Source organism: Geospiza fortis, unplaced genomic scaffold (assembly GCF_000277835.1).
Source record: "Geospiza fortis unplaced genomic scaffold, GeoFor_1.0 scaffold98, whole genome shotgun sequence".
Taxonomy (NCBI): Eukaryota; Metazoa; Chordata; class Aves; order Passeriformes; family Thraupidae; genus Geospiza; species Geospiza fortis.
In genome coordinates, this window is record NW_005054306.1 from 11,282,830 (window position 1) to 11,310,177 (window position 27,348).

A 27,348-nucleotide genomic window follows, 5' to 3' on the forward strand; every position below is an offset into this window, starting at 1 on the left:
TCCCCAAATAATCAATTTCCACAGCAATAAGGATTAGTGTATATTCAACATGGCACTCTAATTCTTCTCCAGAAAATTGGTTTATGTAGCTTTTAGAAGTTTCAATACACATAGTTTCAAATAGACAATTCTTTTTAAGAGTCTTACACACTGAATGTCAAGAAAAAAAAGAGAAATTTTATAAGAAGTTCTTCTATTTATATCAATTATCAGTTTAACAAATGCTGTGAGGATGAATACTCGTGCTTTAGTCTTTGAACTGTTCCAGTGTTGTAATTAATGTGATTTTTTCATATTTCAAATATAACCTCTGACCAAGAGATTAATGAAATATTTTTTTAAAATAAGTTGAAATACATAAAATAAATTTGGATTTGTCCTCTTATGATCTAGCTTTTCAACTTCAGTATGGTTCATTTCTGAAAAATGAAAAACTTAAAAGATAAGTAGAAAAACTAGCCATCTATCAAAATTATGGGAAACACAAAAAATAGAGAAAAATTTAAAAACAATTATTAGTCAAGTATTATTTTGTTCAAAATACAAAAATATGAGTTGAAGGCATCTCTATATCTTTAATGTAAATGGCTTTCTCATCTTAAAACACTTTGGAATAGGTATTTTTTTAATAACAGCTTATGTGTAAGTGTCACAGTAAAGCAAAAGGACAGCACATGTTTTCCAGTTGTCTGTTCCTAAAAACCACTGAATATTCATGCTGCAGTGTCAGACAGAGTTTAATACCATGCTGCTGCTGAGAGCTTGGATGAATTTGCTTTATGGCATTTATGGAGGAAGAACAGAAAGGTTCCCTTTTCATCCCTCTTTGACTAAGCCACAGATTCCAAGTGAAATCACACAAGATACTCCCATCTGACAAATTTTCATTAGGGCTGAGGTTAAGCTTTGTTATATTAATAGCTCAAACCATAAAGCTTTACTGACCTTTAGTTACAGTGGTTTCCACTAGTGTAGCTTTCCCAGTCATGTCCTTATTCTCACAATGCACCAAATCATTTTGACAACTAACTTGCAATTCCAAAACAGCAGTATCTTGATCTGAGCATAATTTCCTGGTGGTGTCTACGTAGAAATTCTGAAATTAGATGGAATAGTACATTAACTTTCCATGTAAATTGTTATTCCAAACTGATGTGACATGCAAGAGCAATATTCCTTGGGTTATTTCTGTGAGTTTTAACTACAGATTTTTCTGTTTGTCAAAGTCATCGATGACATTTACCACAGAGCTTGTCTTTCAGGCATGTATATCACAAAATAACATGACCAGGAGGCACTCTAGGTGAAGAGATTACCTCTAAAACACATCTCCGGTCTTTCTTTTCCTTTTTACTTTTTGGCTATATGGTGTCACACAAGCAAAAGGAGATTTATGTATCCCTTTTGGTTGATTCAGATTACTTTCTGATTAACTATTTTTATTCTATCGATTGTTCATTTAATGTGTTCTGTTGCATATTACATCACAAACTCATATTAAGTCTGACATTTCAATTACATTTACCCAGTAGCATTCACAGCATAGTATAGTTAGATGATGGGAACATACAATTATGGCATTATTAATTATAATTTTATTACACCGGAAAAAGTAAGTTAGATGGCTGTAATATTTGCACCCCTTGAAATTCAAGCTTCACACACACCTTTCCATAATTATGTTGTTTTATTTTTAATTTTGAGGTATTTATATCTTTCAGTCAAATACATATTTTTAGCTGTGTAAGTAACAGTAAATTGAAAGTGTCAAAAATATATCTTTGGTGAAGCTCTACAGTATCTGTGGTGTAGGTACAGACCAATTGCAATCATTATACCAGAGTATATATTTTAGGAAATAATCAGTATGGATTTTCCATTCAAAATCAAATGCAGATTTTTTCCTTAGCAATGACAAAGCCCATCCTATTCAGAGAGATAAGGTCAAGCTGGTAAATCTGACAGTAGCTACACAGTAACAGGATCTGATCTTTTCAGAATCAACCCACAATTTGCGAAGGCGCAACACAAGCCCACATTTTACAACAACTTGCCCTTTTTGAAAAAAGATATCAGCTAGCAACAAAAGAAGTCACTGGGAATCAAAATAGAAAATTTGGAAGAGTATATTAAGAAAACACATGAGGATGAAATCTATAAAACATAGGGATGATTTTGCCCAGTGGGTGGGTCACAACACTGCAGTGCTGTGGGTCACAAATAGAATACCCTTATTTTTCAATTAGAGAAATCTCTGGTACTTTTTTCCTTTTTTTAAAAAACACCCCGCAGGATCAATCTACAGGAGTCAGTTGAGTTGCAGTATTCAATGCATGTTTGTGCTCTACAGGCTGTACAAGGCTGAGGAGTGTTTGCCTTGGTCCCAAAAGAACCTCTGAGACCCAGCGAAGCTGTAAGCACTGCTGTAATTCACAAAATACTCAGGGCACGTAAAAAAGAAATTCAGCTGAGAAATACTTTGCCAAGAGGACAGAAATGTCGGAAGAAATTCTTCACAGCAGAAGGTTTAACTTTCTTTCACCAGGAGGGCATGGCCTTTCTTTCATCTCCTTTTCTTGATCTTCAGCACCTAAACATGCCTGAATGCCCCACCTGCTTGTTGCCAGACTGTCCCAATTATATGAACACTCATTTTATAAGCAGTTCTTGAGAAATGTCCACCTTCTGCTTGGGGAAAATAAATGCCTAAATAACCATGTTTCAGAGCTGCCACTAAACTAGTCCCATCCTTGGTATCAGTCATACCTCTTTATCAAAAATTAAAGGTCTTGGGAAGGGTAGGGTAACTATTATTCATAGGCAGATTATTCCTGTGTTCCAGTTGTTTGGCATACTTAGCACACAGAAAGATTTCACTTAATGGTCAGCTTTCAGGGAAGGATGGAACCTTAATTTAAACTGTAGACATAAAAATGGTATTTTTTTTTAAAGTGAATTCTCTTATTTTCTACTCAGCTCCTTACTTACGCTATTAATACTAGCAATCAATGTGATGTATGAGTATGTTGAGTTTATTTATTTTTCATTGCCTTAACTAATTAAAAACAGGCCTTGATATCAAAATAGAAAGATAGACTCATTAAGAAAAATGTATCTGGAATTTGTGCTAATCTTATAATTCATCAGCAAAACCACATGCTGTGAAAAAATAGTTACCTGGGGCACCTTGTAAATAAATTAAAATATGCAAAACTAAAACATTTAAAAACAAATAGGATTACAGAAAATGAACTGTCACATCACTTTATGCTAAAATCTGATAGCATTTTAACATGCTTAATAGCACTATAGATAGTAATTATACTAGAGACCAACAAAGATGAGTTGCTTTTTAAAAACTATGTAACAGAGAAGTTTTACAGTTTTCTTTCAAATACCTGGCAAACTTAAAGCGCAGAATTTCTATCTAGGCAGAGTCATTGTTCCACTAATTTAAAGAAGTCAGGATATCAGCCATGATTTTCAATAGTTACTGCCAGAAAAAAAAATTAATTCAATTAAAAACTCATAATCTGAGCTGCAGTCATTTGTTATAAAAGACTACTCATGAGGAAACCCCAAATCTCAGCATTTGGAAAATAAACCAAACATCTAGAGGTGCATGAACTAAAAATTTTACAGCAATGACTAAGAATTTTCCATTACATCTTCAAGTTTGCTTGTGGTCCAGGAACAACTCAGGAGTCAAAGCATAAATCTGTAAAGGTAAATGTGTCTAAATACACACAGTCCTTCTCAGGAAAAAGGAGGTGCTACATCAAACAGGATAAACACAAAAAAGTGTGAGAGCTGAGGTGAGAACTAAAGGGCTGGAGATGCATCATTTTAGTAAGAACAGAAGTGTCAGAATTCAGCAGAAGCTGTAAATGAGTGCAGTGTTTGTCAGAGGTGCACAAACTGAAAACACTGCAGAGGCAAACTGAGTTTCAGGGCAAGGGGTTTGAATTAGTTTCCCTTTTCCCCTTGATCACCTGAAGAGTTTAATACACTGCATCTCTGAGTGTGTGTGTGTGCATGGGCTCTCTTCTGCAAGCAAGGCTTCCCTCTGCTTGTCTGCTCCAGAAGCTGTGAAATCTGACAATAGTTCTTATCAGTGGCACTGGCCAAATAGTGATGTTTTCCCCATCTACAGCCACAGTTGCACAAAACCTGTCCCCAAAATGCTGATATGCCCTGCAACATAAGTGTTTGCTCTCATCTTTCTCTCACAGCTCCAAGCTGGGTTCTCCTCCAACTTAAAAAATTTGGGTTATCAACAATTGTATCTATGTAAATATTTTTTCATTATGGTGTCAAATTGTTTTTTAAACTCATTTACATTTCTGTTATCAGTATCATGTGGCAACGAGTTCCAGAGTTTATTTCTGCTCTAAAATTTACTCTGGGTTGTGAGGTTTCTTTTTACTGCCCTAACTTTTAATTTTATTAATTTTCTCCTGTCATTCAGATTTTTACTGGTTTTTTTGAGTCACCTCTTCTTTAGGTAGAAGAGTTTCTGGTCTTTAATCTTTCCCCTTCCAGGAGTTAAATTGTAACTCATAATGCACTGACTCTGGAAATTCCTACTCCTTTGCAAGATGCAAACCAAAAATACTGAAGGCAATTCCTATCCCACACAGGCTTCAGACAGAAGTATTTGGTCACAAATTTTCAATCAGCCTATAAAATAGCACAGAAGTTCTTTAAAAAGACACCCCAAAACCCCAACCAACCAACCAAAAAAAAAAAAAAACCACCAAAAAACCCACAAAACCCAACAATAACAAAACCATAAAACAAACAAATAATAACCCCCACACTCTTCTAACTCTGGAGGCATCCAGCAAAATTATTGTAACCACTGAGATAAAAAAGAAGAAGGAGAAGCTCTTAGAGCAAGTAAGAAAAAGGACTTTTAAATCTAGTTACAAAAAAAAGAAAATAATTCATGTTCATAATACACATTATTGTTTGGTTACCTTTTTTTTTAAGGAAAAAACACCTCAACAGCATCTAGAACATTCACTGTAAAGAAGGAAACATTTGTTTAAAGTACAAAAAAAAATTTGGAAGCAAATATGAAACCAATAGCTGTCATAATCTCTGAATATGTGGTGAGAGATATCGTGCCATAAACCAATCTGAGAAAATTATGCTTTCCAGACTGAAAGTCAAGCTGTTAGGTGATTACAAATGACTCAAGTGAAGAGGAGTACTCAGTTGCTGGAGCAATCAGTGCTGGACATGGCACTACACCTTTGGAGTACATTATTACAAGTCACCCATGCTGGTAGATACAGAACATAAACCTTTTACTGCAATCTTTAAAAACAACTTGGAGTGGCAGTATTTACAGCCATCAAAAACCCAAGCCAAAACTCCAGATACATATTTATTGCTTTGGCATTAACTGCATGGTTATATTTATCTCTAAAATGCTTAATTGCTGCATGCACCTTTCCACCTGAAGAAAAAGATATATACATAGAATGAAAGTGTGATGAATGATTTCACTGTCCAAACACAGACAAAAAAGACAATTTATCCCCACAAGCTCCATATGACAGTTCTGTAAGAGAGTGGCACAGCACTCTATTCACCAGGAAGCCCAACCCAGGCTGGATGAAGTTTTAGTTTTAAATTATTTGCAGAGTATTTCAAGGAAATTGTGAGAGAGGGTGGTAGAGAGAGACGTATCAGTATTCATAGTTGCTGATTTATAAAGAAGACTTCATGAGCTTCAGAACCTACAGAATTACAACCTACCTATATAATTTTCCTCCCATAGTCATTATATCTGCATGACTTTATGCAGGGACAGTTTGAAACTACAATGGGTCAGAAAATAGTCACAGATTTTGTTTCCCATGTAGTATCAGCCAGAGTAAATGCTATCATATTCAGAGCCTTAGACCATCCTGAGCCACAGATCTGAATCACTTTTAGGTTGGAAGAACACACGTTGGAGTACATTCTGGAGTAACTGCACTGGTCAGATTTACACCAATGCTCATCATCAGGTGATCCCCCCTCTATTCCACTCTGGTGGAACCCCACCCAGAGTACTGCATCTAACTCTGGGGCACACAACATAAGAAGAACATTAATCTGCTGGAGTGGGTCCAGAGGAGGGCCACAAACACGATCTGGAGCACATTTCCTATGAAAACAGGCTGAGAGGACTGGGGTTGTTCAGCCTGAAGAAGAGAAGGCCCTGGGAACACCTTCTGGCAGCTTTCCAGTGCGTAAAGGGAGCTTTCAGTAAAGACGAGGGGCTCTTTATCAGGTAGCATAGTGATAGGACAAGGGGAGTGGTTTTAAGCTGAAAGTCGGTAGGTTTAGATTAGAATTTAGGAAGAAATTATTTTCTGTGAGGGTGTGAGGCAGTGGCACAGGTTGCCCAGGGAAATTGCGGATGCCTCATCCCTGGAAGTGTTTGAGGCCAGGCTGGATGGGGCTTTGAGCAACCTGGTCCAAGGGAAGGTGTCCCAGCCCATGGCAGGGGGTTGGAACTAGCTGATCTTCAAGGCCCCTTCCAACACAAACCATTCTATGATTCTATGAAAATATATTTCACCTACTGTCTGACTAGAAGTCTGAATGGGTGCTCTTACCTAACAGATGAGGAACAGAAATTTGAATAATGGGTGCACACACAAGGGAACTGCTGACGTGTCTCAAAATCTGTATTATTATGGCAGACAATTCAGATTGATTTATTCCACTTGAAAAGAAACAATTACCTTTGGATTATTATTCACTTGTATCCCAAGGTAGCCTTTCTGTATGATCTATAGGTAAGCCAGCTTACCTAGCACATCAAGGTAATTTTTGCAAGGGCACAGTGTACCCATAGCAAAGGGTACTGACAAGGGTCTATGATTTTGCAGCAAAGAATTTTAACAGTCTTTCCCATTGCACTGATTCCAGTACATGGTATCAAGTCTTCATTTTCCACAGTCCATTGGAGTGTGGAAAAGGAGAAGAGCTAGTTAGAAGATACTTCAGAAAGGCCATGGGCAATAAAGAGGGTCCTCATTTAGTCTTATTAATATACAGGATGAGAGCACTTTGGAGAATTATTATTTGCCTGCAGGACTCATAAGGTACTATAAACTGCAGATTAACAATTTTGAGAAAGAAGGGGTCAAGGTTATATAATTTCAAAGACAAAAGCAAAATTGTATTAATCTGTGAGTTATTGTCTGCCTAAAAGAGAAAAAAAAACACATGATAAAATTAAGTTTGTGATCCAGATTCAGGTGCTTAATAAATTTCTTCCTCACAAGGTATTTCCTCTACATATCAAAAATATCACAATTAATTTGACTTTCATTGTCAGTAGTCTGGGTTTTATCATAGAATCATAGAATAGTTTGGGCTGGAAAAGACCTTAAGGACCATCTAATTCCACCCACAATGCCATGGGCAGGGACACCTTCCACTGGACCAGGTTGGTCCTGGTTCTTTTCCCAAAGGTTAAAAAGGAGAAAAATATATATAAAAAAATCTTTCTTGGTTGTAGGCTAATGCTACTATAGGCACATTTTAAGGGTTCAAGCACTGCATTTAAACTCTTATGTTTTCCTAATAGTAGGGACAGGATTAGTTAATCCCTGTTCAGGATTTGTGTAAGAATACCTGGATTTAAAACCAAAACAAACCAGAGCAGAAAGCCGTGTTCCAGCCAGATCCATTCCGACAAAAACAAAAGAAAATAATGAGCCAGGCCGATTGCTCTTGACGAAACCAGCGGCACCGCGCCGTGCCCGACAGACAATTTGTCTGTGAGCTGGGACAACCGATGACATAGAAGGAATGGCACAAAAACCCACGACAAAAGGAGTAAGTGGGAAGCAGGCGGCGGGCACCGCTAGGGGGCTCCGCATCCCGGCGCATCCCGGCGCATCCCGGCGCTCGGCCGAGCGCTCCCCGCGGAACGCGCTGCCGGCACCGCGGCTCAGCCGTGGAACCGGACAGCCTGACGTCCCAACTCTCCGCCGACAAAGACTTCTTCTGGTCCACCCCTCGCCCCCCGTTTGAAACGACACACAATAAATTTCTGTGGGGCTGCGGAGAGAGAAAATGAGCAGATTCGATGATTTTTTGGGATGCTATGTAGTGAAACGTTAAGATCTTGTAATTTAACAGGTTGCAGTTTAATAATTGCAGTGGGGGTGGCAGGGAATAAAAAAACAGAGGGGGAAAAAGGGATCCAGCTGATAGAATGACCTTTAAAAAGGGCTGTTGTATGTGAACAGTGCATGCTTTCTTAGAAAATTTTGTGAGGGTTTTAAGGAGGTAAGGAAATACAGCCACTCTTCACTGACAGTTCCCACAGTTCAGGTAAATTTTCTGCAGCAAATGGAAACCAAATAAGTTGCATTATGTAATCAATAAAAAAACCACACTAGAGTGTATTTCTATTGCATTCTACAGAAATTCTTTGCTTGCTATGAAAATTCAGTCCCAAGATTTTAGTTCTCAATCCAATGGCTTTCATGTACTCATTCACTGCTCACAGTGTTTGTTTAATCATTTGTTGAATGAGATCTTTTTCTACCCCCCAGATTTTCCCAGAATAGTACTGATTGTGTCTCAAGAGACTTTAGAATTAAGTTTTGCTACCAAAGATCTTTTATATCTCTGGGTAACTGAAGCTGTCAGTTCCTTTTTCCCAGATATTTTCCCCCTGTTCTCTCTGTGTACAAGCAAAAGAGAACAGAAAATGATGTTGGGCACCCTTGAGTGGCCTGGGATAAGGCAATGCTGTATTAGCCAGCACAAAATCACCAGGCTTACACCTTGGGCTTAGTGTTAGAAACCAAAAAGGCTATTTAAAAATCTTTTAGTAATAGTTCAAATGCAAAATACAGAGCTGCATAATGCTCTCCCAGCTCCATCTCTTCCCTCTTCTCTCCCTGCTTAATACATAAAGGGGGCAGTGCTTGATCCCCAGTGCCTCAGAGCAGAGAATAGTTTTCTCATCTTTACTATAATGTGGATGATAATATCACAATTATTTTTGCAGTGATGTCTTTATGTTGAGGTTTGGCTTTTTTCTGAGTACTTAGTCTTAAACAGCACTTTGTCTCTTCAACACACCATGCAGTGAAAGAAAAGTATTATTTTCTGCATTTTACATGTTGATAAGGCAAAATGTACTCTTTTCCACATTGCTTCAAAAAGTGAGGTGAGATGCCACCAGCTGTCACCCTTCTACACACCCTGAGCTCTTCACCAGCCTGCTTTCCCTGCCATCAGGCCCAGAAATTGCAGCCACACTTGTGAGCTCTCAGCTGAAAAAAATTAGGCTAGGGCTGTTTCAGGTTGGGCAATGAAAGTTAGTATCAGCTTGTGGAAATCCTGGTTTCCATGGCACTCACAACAGTCTTGAAGGGAAGCAAGAAAAGGATCCCATAGTTTCATAGTGAGTCTAATGCTTTACCCCAAGGCTGGCTTTGCTTTTCTCCTGGGCTACCCACCCACTAAACAGTGAAGTTCTTGGGAGGAAAAAGGTATACACCTGGAGACCTAAATTAATGAGGTGTACCTCTGTATTACAAATGCACCTCACCTTGGCAAATGGAACTGCTTGTTTGTTCAAAGACTATGAAATGTTGTATTTTGTGCTATCACCACTTAAGCAGAAGATATGGATTCTTTTCATTTGTCTTTAATGGAACATTAACTGCAAATATAATTACAAGGGACAGATAATTACCTGCAGGTTTGCCAAACTGCAGATGGAATACACTCAACAGACTGAAATCTGATGGCTGAAAATTATGTGAATGTACGTGCAGTTTAGTGTGTGGAAAATTTGAATTGAAACTAAAGGAAAAGAAGAATGAAATTTCCTGTAACTCCTGACACAGGACTCCAAGGGAGGTAGCCCACCCTGCACTGTTGTTCCAGCTGTCTCTCCCTCAGTCCTCAGATCTTGTCTGCCCCTGAATATTTAAATAATGTCCACACTGGTTCAGGTCAAAATACATCTCACAGAATATTTTTGCTTCACCATTGCCTTAAGCAGACACCAAGGAAGAGTAAGAACAGAGCAAGTCAGGATCTGTTACACCCAAATACACTCTCAGCCTCTTACTATTTTCAGCTCAGGGAATTTCCTGAGTTTGACGTGGTTTCTGTCTTAGTAACACTCAAAGGGTGTCTCTTCCAAGTATTTGTCCAGTCTCCCCTTGAACTCCTGATCTGCTTCCAGCCTTGTTCTGACTCCCCTCATTCTGAATGTATCCTGCCCATTTCCTCTAATTGTGGTCCTGCAGAGACTGGGGGTGAGGTGGGGGTGGAGAAGAGCGGGGGAGTGAAATTTTTAAAATAAATTCCTTTCATGTTCTTACTGCTGTGCTGGCCTTCCTAGCATGAGTCTGCAAGTCCAGCTGCAGAACTCACCCTCTACTTCCTCTTCCTGCTAGACAGGAATCCCTCTGTGCAGCAGACATCAGCCTGGGGAAAGCAGCAGGACACTGAGTTGGTAGGAATTAAATACTTCACACTGGATTCAGTCCTCAGACCCTGGGTGCAAATCTGCACTCACTCCCTGTAATTTGAAAGCATTATTCTGGATTTGCTCAGTCATGGCTGAACTCAGCATCAGGCTTCTTGTTTTTCAAAATCGTCTGGTTTCCAGGCCACAGCAGGGAATGTAACAGCAGGAGTGAAAAGAAAATGGGTTATTTTATTAGCGAAATGCATTGCTATTCTAACAGGTATTTCTGCAACGTTTCAATTCCTTCAAGAATTTTGCCTTCACACATACATACACACATATAAATGTACACAGAGATGTGAGTATATAAATATTTCAACTTGCCCACTAGAAATCAGCCTGTTTTTCAGAAAGAAACTATTCTGCTCCATTTTCCACTTCCCTTTTTATTCTTTATTCTCTGACATAATTTCAAAAAGTCCTGACAATTAATTCCCTTGCAGCTGTGCTGAACTGCACACCAGTGGTTAGCAAACCCAACCAAGTCACAGGGGTCTTTGGTTTGTTGGCAACACTGAATCACATCCTGTAAAGGATCTGGATTTTTCCTCATCAGAAAGGATGTTCACATCCTGATACTTTTGGCAAATTGGGAAGTACTCACCTGTCAGAAAAAAAAATCACTTCTGATTACAAATACCTACTAAAACTATTAAAAGAAGACTTTGGTCTGTTTCTGGTTGTTGGCGTTTTAAATTTTGAATTTCCTCAATTCATTACAGGGAGCAAAAATTAAGGGAAAGAAAAGCTTTCAAAGCCATTTACTCCTGGGTATCAAAATGAAACTGTGTGATACCATGTGCCCGCTTCTGCCTGTGGCTCCCACCCTCCCCTGTACTGCCCTCCCTCCTAGGCACTGACTTCACTGGAGGTCTGAGTTCCCTCCCAGAGAGGCTGTAGCCCAATCAGCCCCAATACCAAGCTGTGAGGATGAGAATTGAATATCCCTCTGTGCTCATAACTGTTTTCCATTGCTTTTGTGGCATCCACTCCCTTTCCAGGTTCTCTCCTGAGAGCTGGCTTTGTTGGACAGGCCTGGCACTCCAACAGTGTTCAGAGCTATGCCTCAGTAGCATTTAAAAGGCCTTTTAAGCCTATTCAGAAGGAGTCAGCTGAGAAGAGAGGATCTCTACAAATCTCCACCCATTATTTCCTGGCTTACAAAAAAAAAAAAAAAAAAAAGGTAGCTAGAAAGTCAATCTAAGAAGCAGCATAGAGAACACTGATGGTGTTACTTTGCTCATATGCTAAGAAATGTCAAATAGCAGAAGAAGGCTCATATTCAGTAATTTTTCTTCATACTTAAGATACACCTTGGTTCTTAGTTCTACCATGCTGTAGATGACACTAAGAACTGCACCACCTTGAAAGTGGAGATTGCTCATCCCCAGTTCATGTTCATTCATGTTCAGCATATGTCCAGCTTCATGAAACAGTGTCTGAACTTGGCAGGTAGTTTAATGCACTGAACCTGTCCTTTTATACCCCACACCCTGTTTAAAACTTTACAGAAAGACTCTTCATGCAGAAGACATTCCAAATTGTAAGTATCTGCATTTCCTAACCAAAATGATGAAGTAAATAATTCCCATACTGCATTTACACATTTACAGAACCCAAGAAGACATCCAGGTTGATGGGGCTTTAAGCACTGTTGCAGCTGACTAAAGCATTAAACAGCTGTTGGCATGGAGAGTTCTGCTGTGAAATTCTGCCCTCTTAGGGTATCCACATTTTCAGAGGGCTTTTTCACAATGACCACATATATATACCAGACAGAAGATTCTTTGAGCAAATGAATACTTGCTTGGCGGACAGCTCTTCAAACTTCTGACACAGGGCAAAGAGCTGTGTAACTCCCATGATTTTCCTCAATAAGACTGCTTTGGTTTCATCAGTCCATTGAATAATGTTGGGGATTTAGGAAAGATTTTATTTCTGCAGCCTAAAATTTCCTCTCAGTCAGTCATGGAGGCAAACTTAACTGTTCACTTCCTTGTCAGTCCAGCAGCCAGTCTTCAAAAACATAATGCTGCCTTCTCCTGATGTTTTGTGCTCAACATTCAGATGGTCAGCTGGGTCTTTTTTTCAGATGTGAATATTTTCTTCTCAGGACTTGGAAATTGAGATGACTCTAAATGAGTTCACAGAGGTTTTAAAAGAGATTATTCTTACATCAGTCTTATGCCAGTTTTGAGAGGTAATATTTGCAGTTCTATTAATTGCACAGGAAAGACAATTTTCTCACTCTTCCTAACAGTAAATAGCCCAAACATGCAGACTAAGCCTCCCCTCAACAACATGCATTACATGTCAGATTATCAATAGTTGATTATGACCCATATTGCAGAGAAGTTTGCAAACAACATTGCAGGGTGCTCTCCCAGATCTACCAGCTTGGTTCTCATGCTTTGGCTCCAGAGAAAAAAGGCAAATGTGTCCAATCAAACTGGCAGCTTTGGCAACAGCAGGACTTTGTTCCTCAGCTGAAATGACTGCTGACCTCCAACCTTCTATAATTCCCTTCATCTGGTTTGCAAAATGAGGGCAGGCAGGAGAGGAAGAGGCTGGGCTCTTGGTTGCAGTGGCAGGAATTGGTCGTTGCCTCAGAAACTGCCTGGCTCTGCCAACCAGAAACAAAGGGCTTGGGGAAGAAAGACTCAGCAAGCCGGATGTGAGAAGACATTTCTCTCTCCAGAACTGTACTTTTCTGTGATTTACCAAAACCACAGCTTGTTGAAGTAGAGTGCTGCATAGGGGCACAGCACTGAGCAGATGCAAAACGTTCCAGCTCTGGTACAACAAGGCTGCCTCCCAGCTGTGCCTCCAGCCAGCCACGAGCAGATCAGGAGTGCTGTAGATCATGCAAGCAAAGAGGCTTGTGGCAGAAGTGAGGTTGTCCCAGCTGAAACAAAATGGCAAACCTGCAATGAACCTGGACAAGCTGCAGAAAGATGAGGTGGCTGGTACGTGTTTCAAGCTGGTTGAAAAATGGCTTGTTGAGAGTTTAGTGAAAGCAACACAAATTCTCAAATTCATTTGGCTGATTTTGGCTGCTGGTGTCTTCTTGACCCGGTGAGAAAGAGATTAATGCAATAACCAACAGAAATCAATCTGTTAAAATCAGTGTGCATCTTTGGGTGAGTACAGCTATGCACAGGTTTCACTGTTTACAGGAGCAGAGCCTCAGTGACCCACACATTCACACATACTGAAGTTTACTATGGTGAATAATCCCCTTTGGTAAGTGGAAAATCTCGCCATGGTCTTTTACAAGCCTAACAGCTGGCAAAGTCAGGGCCTTGGAAACAATGTTTTCTACAGCAGTGTGTGTTTTCTGGCACAAAGGAAGATGAATAATTTGTCAGATATATAAATCTTGTATGTCTTAAACCAAAAGGTATTCAGGGAACACACTGTATGTTTCCACAGATGAGGACAGTGCTTAACATAATGTGGGTGCTACCAAAATTCAAATAAAAACCAAAGCAAATAAATTGACATCATTTATTTATTTGCTTCTTTGTGAATATATAAGACTGACAAGAAAAAAAGAATATACAGTTTGTTGTCATTAATTGTCTGGTTTAATAGTCTTTTATTTACTTAGGTGTAGAAAAATTCAGAACTAACAAATCCATCTATGTTTTCTGGGTTCCTGTGACATTTGAAAGCTTATAAAAATAATGCAGATCTCAGGTTAGTCTCACCCTCCAACACTTCAGCTTTTTAGATAACTAATAAGATCAACAGCCGGTGACACTGCATGTGACAATGGCTCTAGGGAGAAAATCTTCAAATCTACCTGGAGCTGGACTGAAATCTCTCATTAATTTCACATGGATCATCAAAGAGCATCTGTGGGGCAGCAACAGTTTGTGGATGGCACAGTCCTGCTTGCCAGCAGAAGCCTTCCCTTCAGCACTACCTATTTCCAAAGACATAAATTCCCAAATTATTGAATCCCACTGTGAATTAAAAAGCTGTGTCATAGGCAACCTGAGGGCACCCCTGATGCATTCTTTCGAGACAGAATTTATTGGGTCAGCAACTTCTGGCTCCTCCTAGCCCATTTGGCCACCTCTATAGCCAGCATGTCAGCAACAGGGAAACACACATCATGTGACAGTAACTTTTAAGGCCCCACTTTGCACTGCAAAACTGAAAAGAAGCTTTAATGCACGCGAGAGCTAGACCCAGGGAGGAGTAGGAAGCCACACTTACAATGCAGAGCCTTTTGAAGTCAGTGAGTTTTACTGTGTTCTGGTTTTAGCACACCTTTGCAGGAGGTGGTCTGTGTGGTTTTGTGACCCAAGAGTTTCATTTTAAGTTTAGGGGGTTGGGTGAAAGAAGACATTTGAGAAGAAACTGGGTGAAAGATTCACACATATCTTTGAAAACTTCATAGAGTTTTCACTGAACTGCATGGTTTCTAGTCCAAAGTAGGATTTCATTAGAATTTTCCAGTAAAATTTCTAAGAGCTTGAATTTCGATCCATCAGAAATAAAGCAGAAATAAAAGATCTTGTATTTTGAACCACCTTATTTAGTTTTTTTTTAATAGTTTAACTTTTACAGTTTTGTAGCACAAACATTTTCTCATATCTTAGAACTTTATATAAGTAAGACTGTAGTTACAAAGTTTCATACTTCCCCCTCCTCCCCCCCCCAAAAAAAGGCTTTGCAACATTCATATAGCGAAAGGAAAAAAGTGGAGACTATTAAATATTCTTCTGATAAAAGCAGTATTACTGATAGAAATTTCTAGGTTTGAATAGTCCTCATCACATTTCTCTTACAAACTTAAAAATATTCTTTATAGCAATTTCATAATGTAGCTATCTAAAACTTCTATATTAAACCATGGATTCAAGCAGGTATTCCTTTTTTTTTGTGGCTTTACAGGTACAATTGGTACATTGCTCCTGGCAGACTGGCAAGATAGCACATAGGAATTATCTCATTTAACTGTAGATCAATGCCATGACTGCAACGATAAAATTGTAGGAAAATTGTACAGTAACTACAAGGTTATTATCAATCACTTTTAGCTCTGCAGTGGCACAGGAGAGAGGACAGATACTGTAAAAGGCTCTCTGCTGAGTACTTTTCATTAATAGACTCTGTTTTCTTACAGTCTTGCACATCTCTTACTCCCAATGGTTACTTTTGTCTTGCTTGTGATAAAAGTAGGGAAGTCAGCCCAGGCTCAAGTAAATATATCAGGGTGTATGTTGTCTTTCCTCTTATGGACCAAAAGGCTTATTTAGTTATTTATTATTTGCTAGAAATATATCACAGGGACATTAAATGAAATCAAGATGTATCTTTCTTTTATTTGGTAATCATTAGGTCACAGCCCTAAGTGGAAGACAAAGCCAAACCGAAGGTCCGTAGCAGATTTCTGATGTAGGCAGGTGTTCCTTTACTGAACATGGTAGCTTTAGAGAGGCATAAAATGAAGAGGCCAAATCAAATCCCAGTCTTAAACAATTGATCAGATTTTAGCAGTTAATGAATGCATAGAGGCAAGAATGGAACCACAAGATTTATCACTGCTGTGAAAGAGGCTTTATCAATGAAAATCAATTTATCAATGGTTGCAAAGTAATTTAAAGGTTCAAAGTAGTAGTACAGAAGAGTAGGTTTTACTTCTTGTTAAAACAGCTTCTTTTGCCCATCTCAAATTTTTTCCTTTCAAAACTACCTCTTTAAAAGCATTTATTTCACACCTGACCAAAATTCTTCAGGCAGTCCTCTGATTTCAGCTCTCTCATAGTCATGGTAGAATTCAATGTTTTGGGCCAGGGAAACATTAACATATTTTGGCACAAAAGAGTGTCAAGGATTTTGTTACAGAGGAGAGCTAAGTACAGTAGTCAACTGCCGTAGCATTTCTTCTTACCTGCATAAATTTTATTTTTCCACTATAAAGGGACGAAGAGGAGGGAATTCCTGGAGAGTAAGGTGGCAAATTTATTCTGGTTGTCAGTACAAAATTGGGTGTCATTCAAGCAAGAGCTGCCTGATGATGATCTCCAACTACTTCAGAATTATTTTGCAAAACTCATACCTAACATTATTTCACAAGGCTATTTATCACAGAACTTCTTCCTAAGACTTGATGGAGATGTATAGGGACACATTACAAATTCATCACAACTACATCCTTAAAAAATACTGTGGTTGCTGTGAATTAATTTTGTAGGCTGACTGTTTGACAAACTTTGCATCTGGGATCTCATTCTTTTTTTTTTTTTTGTTAAAAATTACAGAGAAAAAGTTCTACCCAGATATTTAATTCAGGACAAAACAGGTCTGCTAGCCAAGAAGCCTCACCACAAACCTGCTGAGTGACTGCAGGCAAGTCGTCTGCTGTCTATTCCCTCTGACATGCGTTCTCCACCTATTTAGAACATAAGGATGTCTGCTGGGATTACCACTCACTGCGTGTTTCTGCAGGGCTCAGAGACCTCAAGACCCTCATTCCACATGGCCCTGTAGATGATGTGGTGACTGTAAATATCTGTGAAATGGATTTTTACCATCACACCGTTTCCTAGTGGAATTTTATCTCATCCAAATATCCTTTTTTTATTTTCCAGCCATCAGCTAAGGTAAGTCCCCAGGTGTGAGAAGCCCTCCAGCTGCCTAGGAACTGAAGCTATGGAGAGCTGCAAGTATTAAATACCTCCCCAGGATTCTTACAGCTAGCAGCAGCCTTTTGTTCCCATCTCTTTTCATATTACCCTTATATAGTTCTCTTGTATAGCCAATAGCAAAATGAAAAACATGGAAAAAACCCCAAGCTTGCCTTAGTCTTGACAAAACAGGCCCATGCACACATCACAAATATTGATATATTTATACAATATATTTTGAACAGAATGATGGAACCATTCTAAATGAAGCAGAGGTCTGAAGTCAGAAAACTTCCCCGGAGTTATGATTAAGGCTGTGAAGTTCAATTGATTTGCATATACTCAGCTAATAAAGAAAATCATCTCCAACAACCAACTTGTTTATCAAAAAAAAGGCATCTTTACATAAATGTGCTCATCAGAACCCCGGTATTCTACACCCACTGAAAAAAATGTAAACCTGATTCCTCAAAACAAAGAGCTGCCTTTAGTGAAGGTTCACTCTGTATTTGGGTCACCATGACAATAATTACCAAGCCACTCACAGAGTTAGCTGAGGCACCAAGGGGACCTGCCTTGCACAAAGTAGGAAGCAGACTGCAGTACAGTGTCATACAGTGTATTCCACAGGGCCATAAGGCAGGTAAGCATCAATGGATATTAAATGACAGTCACAGAAGCAAATGCTGGTAAGCAATCAGATCAGTTCATAGCTTGTCTCACTACCCATAGTGTCTTTTCAGGCCTCATAAGTTTTCTATTTCAGTTATATCAACTGTAACACCAGCCTTAACCTTGATACAGGCTATTTTGGCAGGTTTATTTTTTTCCTCCCCAGACGGCAAGCTCTTTCAGCAAGGTTCCTCTCTTCTTCACTGTTTGCAAACAAGGCGGCCCTCTCATGTTTAGAAACATTTACGTATGTTCACAGCTGCCCTGCTGACTTCAAAATAATTTTGTCATAAGGAAAGGCTAATGTGTGACATCAGAGCTGGAGGAGAGCTACATGGAAGCATGCCTCAGGTACCACTAAGGCAAATACTCCAGCAATTAATTCAGACAAAATTGACTGCTGAATACAGAACACAGCCTTTATGAAAGTACCAACAGGAGGCTTGAAAAGTAGAAGCACATGATCTGCCTTAATCTCATGGTTCCTCTGAAATTAAGTGCCCCATTAATGGTTACGTGTCCAGTGGGCAGGTGAGACTGTTACCAAATCCATCACTATTCAGTCAAAACCCCAGGGTGAAGTTCTGTGCTGTGCAACAAGAAAATAATACAGCTGAGGAAGAAGGAGCTTTGATGGCTTAAAACATCCAATGTTCAGCTGTCCCAGGGGCTATAGCTGGCATCGAACTGTTTTGTGCCCTATCACCCCATATTTTACCAAGGCCCTTCAGAACAGAGGAAACACTGCAATGAAGTACAGGTGCTACTGTCCAAGGATGTATGTATTTCAGTCAGGTATAGTGAAGAAGGCATGCTCAGTAGAGGGGAGATGGGAGATAGAAGAGAGAACAAAATTAGGGAACTGAAGAGCAGCTGCTTAAATTAATCCATTGCATCTGTCTAAAGTCATACGAAATGATATAATTTCACCCAAGAGCAAACCTTCCAAATGGCAATTTATTTTCTAGAAATAATTTAATGACATGCAACTACTTGAGTGCTGGTACTTTACATACAAATAAAAATGGCAAGTCTTTGCACTTCAGTGTTGTCATCTAAATTAGGCTTTTGAGACCAAGTCCTCTGTGGGTATAAATTAACATAGTTCCACTAATGCTAGAGGAATTATTTATGCACCAGAAGGGGAAATAGTATAGGGAAAAGACATTTTTTGACTATAAAACACTAGCTCAGTCCTGATTGTTTTTATTTAAATTATTAATCCTCTGGGCATCTCCAGTGAATAGATTTTACACCATTTGTACATCTGGAGAATGCATATATAGATACATGAATTGATAGGACAAGCCTTTAAGCTCTCAGAAAGATGAAGCACAGGGCTGAACCATGTAGGACAAGGGAAATCGAAAACAAAGGTTTCTAGGCAGCTTATGCAAAACGCCTGCAATTTTGTCTTTAAAGGACACAATTGCCAACAGGGAAAAGGGTTGTAAAAAATAGATATTCTCACATTTAGAGAAAAAAAATTCCTTTACTATAAATTATTGTCAGAGCCAGTGTATTCTCTGAACTTTCAGTTCCCTTGGTGGAGAACTTTCTAAAGAGAAGGGGCAAGCAGCGGAGCATGTTCCTCATGCCACTGGTATGTGGCATTGGTATCCACATATAGGATGCAATCCTCTGCAGGAATGTATGAGTCACAAAACAGTAGCAAAAATTCAACTTTTTTAAATAATAAGATTGAAATCCTTGTCCAAAAAAAATAAAATGGTGCAAGTTACAGATAGAAGGAATCATGCCTCTGAACTCTCAGAGAAGAGAACCCAAAACACAACACAGCAAGATCTCAGGACTCAGTCACATGGCTGCATCCAGCATTGCCTTGGAGCCAAAGCATTTGTACTTTATTGCAACTGGCTGTGATCCCTTCAGACAGAGGGACTACCACTGGGCTATTCATCCTTCTGTGGTGCCTCAAATGTGATACAATATTGTTTTGTAAGTTTAGGGCTTTTTTTTTTCTTTTCTTTTTCTTCTCAGGAGACAGTAAGTAATGGTATTTACCTGCTGGTGTGCATCAAGACTCTTGTGAAGTGTTCCTTGGGAATGTAGGAAATGGGAATGCTCCTATTTTCACATCTCTAATTGCATTTATTTCAAAGTAGTGCTGATGCATTCTCTCTTCTCAAAGACTATATCCAAATGAGCCCCCAAAAGCAAATAAAATAAACAAAATGAAGGTGGTGTTAAAAATGCACATTAAACTATTTAAGAAGAAAATATTTGTGATAGTAAGAGGCTAGGCTCTGAACAGAGGCAAAGCAAGGGCTTTGTCCTCTGAACTACTACTGAATATGCTTTACTAGGAACATTTTAGTCATTAGTTATGTTCTGCAAGTAGAATGACAGCAATGTTTATGCCGAATGTTGAATTTATTAAATGGGGATTTTATATCACCCCTTTTATTAGAAAGTGTAGAACATAACCTAAGTGGTTAAAAAAAATTACAGATGAATAAGATGAATATAGCATTTATAATTAGACTAGGCGTAGTAAACAAAATTCTAACGTGGAAAGCTGTGGTTTTTATGGGTTTGATTTTTTTTCTTTGAAAGAGTAGGGTTGACATCTTCCCTGAACTGAACAAGCTTTTAAATGTAATGAAACAGATGCATTCAAATGCACTTAGTGGTTGTATATCAGTAGTTTAGTTAGATTTCAAACAAATTTTTCTTGTCCAAGATTATCTGTCTTTAAACTATGATTATATCAGGTAAATTATTAGAAGAAAAACATTCATTATGTTTTGGAAAAGGGCTCCTAATATTGGTATAGTGTATTTTAAAACATAATTCTCTATAAATTCAATCTATTCACATATATCTGCCAGATGAAAGAGAAATGTTAGTGAACTAAAAATCAAAAAGTAAAATGAAAGAGAAATAAATTTACTTTATTGCACCTATTAATGAAAATATGAACCCTGTGAGATTAGTAGGTGGGAATACATTTATTAAATACAGATGAAATAAAAATAATTTTAGAACAAAATTATTCTGTGGATGATTTCATTTATCTGCCATTGAAAATTATCTAGGACAGAAGTTTAATACAGTGAGATGCTTGTGTAATAAGCGTGAATAAAATGGATTCATAAAATTCAAAAAGAGGAGGAAAGCTAAAAAATTGTGTGCTTCTGTCATGCTACATTATCAATATACAGTGAGGAAGGAGAGGGAAAGGGAGAGGGAGAGGAAGATGGAGAGAGAGAAGGAGAGGATCTATTTGATGAAGCAACCTTGTATGTGTGGGGTAGGATTTTAGCACATTTTTACAGTTTATGTACCACTAAGGAAAGGAAAGCCAAAACACATGTATCTGTTTTCTTACCTGAAATGGAAGCTGAACAGACATATTCATGTGTGCAGTGTTTCAGTATATAGGAATCAAAATTTATGGCAGAACTACAAATCATATGCTTTTCTGCATATGGACTTTCCACATGCAAATATAACTAAAGTATTCTTTTTTACAACAAAGATATTAAAAACTTACTGCAATTGTTGCAATTTTTAAAAAATTCAATACTTTACATCTTCATCAGTGTGGAAGCCCTGGGGGCCATCCCCTAAGTTACACCCCATTGGCTCCTTCCCCTGTTCCTATGTCTATCAGCAGTAAAGGTGAAGACTTCAGAAATCCCCATTTTTCATCTCGTTGTAAGAAAGGCATGGGGCGTGCTCTGGGATTAGACTGTCGAAATAAACAGTTTTCATCTTTGTGACTTACAGTGTGTGTGCATGTTTGCAGAGGGCCAAGGACAGTCTTCCACAATTTCAAGACCTCAAAGAAAGAATCAACCTCTAACCAAGCACAACCTGTTTTAAATAAAGGTTTGAAGAAAAATCTGTGACCGTTGCCTTTGACAGGTCAGTGTTTCTTATGTCTCTGAAACATGTATGGATCTTCTCACCTCTGGCTCCTCTGGGTGCCTCTGGGTCCTGTTATAAACAATGCTACAAAAGCAAAGTGGTGGATGAAAACAAAGTCCTGTTAGAGATCCCAGAATCTAGACTGCCCTTCAATTACTGGCACTGCAAGAGCTGTGGAAACAGGAGGACTAGTAGCTTGCACTTGAATTTTTTCTTTGTCTATTTGTCCAGAAAGAATTTTCATGGCAATATCTAGTTTTACTGAGAAAAACAAATTGCAGAAAAACAAAATTTCCCCAGCCATACTAATTAATTCCATCAAATGTTTATCTATACATTTTTTCCCTGAACATATTTTCACTTCAGTAGGAATGAAATGTGCATAACAGAAAAGTATGATCCCCAGACCTTTATCTTGGGGATAAATTGTGTTTAGGCCCATTTCTATGAAGGAATGAACTTCACCCTTTGTATGCATATGGCCAAATTTCCAGACCTCATGAAATTCCTGAACAAGGCTGAGAGACTGTCACTTGCTACATATCTGGGGAGCCCAAAAAGGCAAACTCTAGAGCAGTTTGTAGGCCAGGGATGAAAACAGTTGTATGAGAATGCTGGTTTTCCTCTAGGCCGTAGGTTTCTGGATAACACTTAAGCCTCAGCCTTCCTTGCCAAAGCATTTCCTTTTGAACCAGGGCTGCACCTCATCCCTCAGAACTTGTACCTGCACAACTTTGCAGAGTCCAAGCCAACATATCCATGGCCCCAGGGTTTCACCAGAGCTGCTGATGGGTGTTGAGTGTACTGGCAGCCATAACACAATGCACTAATCACAGCCCTATTGTGAAAAACAGGTCTGTCATTCACTTTGAGTTAATTGCTATGCCACCCATAGGATGGAGTTCAGCTCCAGATCAAGGCACAAAAATATACATAACTACATGTACCATCGGCATGTTTCACATGCCCTTGCCGTGATTACCATCAGGAAAGCTCCACAATGCAGTTAAAAACTGCATCCAGCTAACCACAATGTGTCTACTTGGCTCTCTAGGCACCACTGAGAGTAGAGACCAGAGTGGAAACGTACACACAGAGGTGTCGCTCACATCTCTAACATGTGGCTACCTAAGAAAAGGCACCTCTCTCTGTGGCTCTGCTGTACCAGGCCATCCATCACTGCAGCATGCTGGCCCAGCTTTGAAGAGACACTCATGCCATTTTGCTCTTCCCAAACACATATTCCAAATTTGCACTTCTTGGAAGTAGTTTCAATTCCATTAAAGTGAATGGAGCTGTAAGTCCCTAAACCACACCCACACATGTCCCATGAGGGCCATCTATCCCAGTCCAGACATTTTAAGACAGGACAAAAGCATCAAAATGAATACACAGCAGAGGATCTGGGCAAACAGCAGAGCAGTCAATAGTGAGCTCATAGCATGGGTTTCAGAAAGGAAACTGCTTAGCACTGCCTAATGACTGAAGTCAGTTAGAAAAGCCAAATGCATCTGTCATACCAGAGAGGAGGTTTTGTGGTTACATCTGAGTGACACAATGTGTTGAGAGAAAACCAAGTAGGGCATTTTGGTTAGGGGTGCATACAATGTATATGCACATAAAACATTTGTAAAGTATTTTTTAAATCAACAAATTAGTTTCTCAGACTGTCATGTTATTACAATTGTTCTGTACCTGCAAACAGGGTGAGAAGCTGCATTTACATTTGAAAATTGCAAATACAAATTGCATTTGTACATCTGAAAATATATTTACGTTTGATAAAGTTATGAAAAATATGATGGCAGCGCTTGGCAATGTGTCTTTTGAAATAAGCTGGAAGAGCCCATTAATTTGAAGTTGTTAGCATAATGGTTTATGCCATTAGGTATCAAATCTCCTTTTGTAATTACAGAAGAGATCACAACCAACAAATAACAAAATTGTGTTTAGGTGCTCAGGAAAAACAAATTAGTTTAATCTGCAGTCCACAGACATTTGAGAGCCATATGTTACTGTTGCCTTTGTTATTTTTGAAAGCTGCTATGATTTATTACTCTAAACATATAGTGACAAATTGAAAACATGGATTAAAATGTCTCCTACTTGACCTTTTCAGAGCTATTCCATGAATATAAATATTTATTTTATGGATTCAACATCTGCTGATCAAGTTATATATTTTGAAAAGTATTCTTTGAATTATTATTCCACCATTCAAATTACATAGTTCCACAATAAATTCTGTAGGCATTTTATGCTAACAGGCACCTTATAAACCATTGCATAATCCTCATGAACTCACACTGCATGAGTGGTTGTAGAGGCATATGATCGTCTGTAACGCAGTGGTCTTTGCACTGTAACAATACAAGAAATCCCCTCTGGCATCAACTCTTCACTTGAAACAAATCTTAACTTCTATTTATTCATTCGGAGATGAGAAATCAGTCAGCTATTGCGACTAAAATAGGAATGCATAACAACAAAACCAAAACAAGCAGTTTCCACTTTCCCTTGGATTTTTATTCCTGTTCACATTCGTAACACTTTCATTCTTAGCCTTGCCCTTATTTCTCTCAAGCACTACAATCTCAGCGAGGACCTGAGTTGTCTTCACTTGGCACAAAGCAAAATAAAGATAGAGGTAAGCTGCAGTGATTGAAGACAAATAATAGAAGAAGTATATTGTCCCAATGCAGCTACTAAATTCTGGTGTGGATTACAGCCTATTCTCCCATCTGCGCCTCTTCTGGTTGAGCCATGGAGGGAGAAAAGATTACTTAATTTCTTTTCAGTGTGCATGTCTGCTGTAGGATCAAGCGCACAAGAAGTGAGCCCTTATACTCATGCAAAGAATTCCTAAGGTTATCAGAATTTTTTACCCCTTGTCCTGCAAGGCAGTGAAAACAGTCTGGTGTCTCTATGCTGGTTAGTATTATACTATTCATTAGGAAATTACTCTAAATTCCAATTTATTGTAACTACACCGGTTTACCAATGAACCAGAACAAGAACACCTTGTGGGAGTTCTTGTTTCAGCTGCCCTAGAAGAGATTTCTAGAAACCTTTCTTCTTTAAATTTGAGTCTAAGTTTTACTTACCCTGTGTTTTCTGTGTCCTCAATGAGTTGTGACCTGCACAGAATGCCCTACCTCCCTCTGTTACACCCACAAAATTGGGGCCTCCAATATGCAATTTACAGATTTAGCCCACAGAGTGTCTTCCAAATGACATTTATCAGAAATGCTTTTCCAAGTGCTTTCAAATATTCCTCTGCTTTGATAAGCACTTTGGATGCTTTTGCTTCTATCTCTCGCCTTGTTTATAAAGACATTGTGCAGTAAGTTAGGGAATGAATTTACAGCTCCTTGCCACTAACTGTCTCGGTAAACACCCCTACAGCACACTATACTGCCTTGGCTGGAAGCAACTTAATCTCCTCTCAATGCCACGTGAAATATCTAATACTTTCTGCAAACTGAGTAACCACAAAAGAGGGTATGCAGGAAACTAGATTAGCTGTAAATTCACAGCTGAACATGCTACTTTCTGTAGAAAAGCCATCTATTTCAGTTATTTCTTTGCAACTAGGTCGTGGTGATGATACACCAGCATCCCTGAGAATAAGTTTCATTTGCTCTTCCTGCTTTCACTTTCACTGTCATGACTGTAGAGCTGGTGTCTAGTCAGTGAGAGAATCTTATTATAGTAGCATCCAAATGTGACACACAGCAAGGATTAAACTGTTATCCAACTTGTAAATGCATAAGCAGGCTCCCTGGAAACAGAATTCAGGCTGATATTTTCATTTTCAAACCTGTATTTTTCTCCATCTGAGCAGTCAATGGAGCATCTTCCTTTCTAAGTAAGATCCAATTATAATGAGAGCTTGGATTGACAGGAAACATTATTATAACTGAATGAGCTGTCAAATCCATGATTAATAAGGGTTTTCATTTAGGTTCAACAATAGCAGCGTTAGACTACTGCCATATTATTATTCAATAACTCATAGCATTCATAAGAAGGTTTATTTTCTGTTTCAGAGCATAGACCAAGATGTTTCACATTCTCCTATTCGTATGGGCAGAAGTGGTTTCAATATTTCATGAGACGATTTTATCTCTGTTTTTTTTCTGAAGATGCAAACTAATGAAAAACCTTATGCAAAATCTAAGCCTGATGTTTGAGGATTTAGTTTCTGTTTTCCTTCTAGCTCCCATGTTTTTGCATCCATATTCCTATTGCTTGAACCATAACAACAGAGAGGGAATATGAATAGTGTAGGAGGTTGATACCCTGGGTGTTCACAGCATCAAATGTTGGTGATATGGAGTAAAAGTATGAGGCAAACCAAGATCTCTCTGGCGTGTGTGTTCTGGTGTGTAGTGAGGTGCAAAGAACAGGTAAAGAGCAGATATTTCATGTTAGCTACCATGTATGCATGCATTCAGCTGCGTCAAACAGAGCAGATTTTTTTTACATAACACTGCTTTTCACTTTTATATGAGAGACAGTGAGGGCAGGATTGTTATGAATTAAGATATCCACAAGGGGAAAAGAACATTTTTAGAAAGAGAAGTGCTCACCCTCAGCCTTCTTGTAACAAAAATGCAATTTTCTCCATCCTACATAAATTCTGCTTTCCCATCCCATTTCACAGTTTGATAGAATGTAACTGGATATTCTGTTTTTCTGTTTCACTAGTTCTCAATTTCACCTTCCTAGCTTAGCTCCTTAATCCGCTATTCCACCCAAATGGAGGTGCTGCTCCATCATTGCAAGTAGTATAAATGATGTGTCAAACTGACTTCAAAAAATAACCTTTTAGCCCAGCATTTATTTATACATCATCAGTTATGTCTGACTACTTTTTATACAGGTATGATGTATCAATATAAGATACAGATGTATAGATAAATAGAGATAGAGAGCTAGCTAGATAGATAGATATAACCTGTACTGCTATCTCTTTCCTCATTTTCTTCCCTAGCTGACACCTTTTGTACTTCCACAAACTAACCTTTAACATGCAACTCTTAGTTTAATGTTATTGTCTGCCAAAGTCCCACAAGGTGGGGAAATTTATGGAGGCATTATAAGAAACATCTGACTTTCCATCCATAACTCTCCTTGTCTTGAAACCAACTGCTACCTTCTGTAAGCCAGCGGGTGAAGACCAGGCTAAAGACACCAGATAGACCACAGCAGATGCGGAAGACAAGCACAAAGACCTGTGTCTACTATTAGAATAAACTATGAAGTGGTTAACAAAGGATCCTTCAAAGGTGTTAGTGAGCCTCAGGGTTAACACCTTGCTATGGTGTAAGTTCTTAAATGTTATTCTTTCTTGTTTCTTCCTCTTTTAAATACTTCAGAATCCATCTGTCCTAGGCAACTATCATTTGTTTTTTCACCTCTTTTGTAGATTAACTTCCAGCAAAAAACTTTAAATAAAGCTAAAATGTACTAATCTCCAGTAATTCCATTGTTGATATTATTTTTATGATAATATTGTTGTTGCTATTGCAGTAGTCAATGCACAAAATACTTCATACGTAGAAAAATCATTCTTGTCTATACAAATATCCAAGATGTGAAAATGAAGCATCGAGTCCCATTTCACAG

The 27,348-nt window shown here is 38.6% G+C and overlaps 1 protein-coding gene across 1 annotated transcript in view; it reads right to left on the reverse strand.

Annotated features, from left to right (window-relative positions):
• THEMIS (thymocyte selection associated) overlaps window positions 1-27,348 on the reverse strand; it is a 70,847-nt gene that overhangs the window by 8,971 nt on the left and 34,528 nt on the right. Inside the window, 1 exon segment of the mRNA XM_005418472.2 lies at window positions 946-1,096. Within this exon segment, the coding sequence (XP_005418529.2) occupies window positions 946-1,096 (151 nt within the window).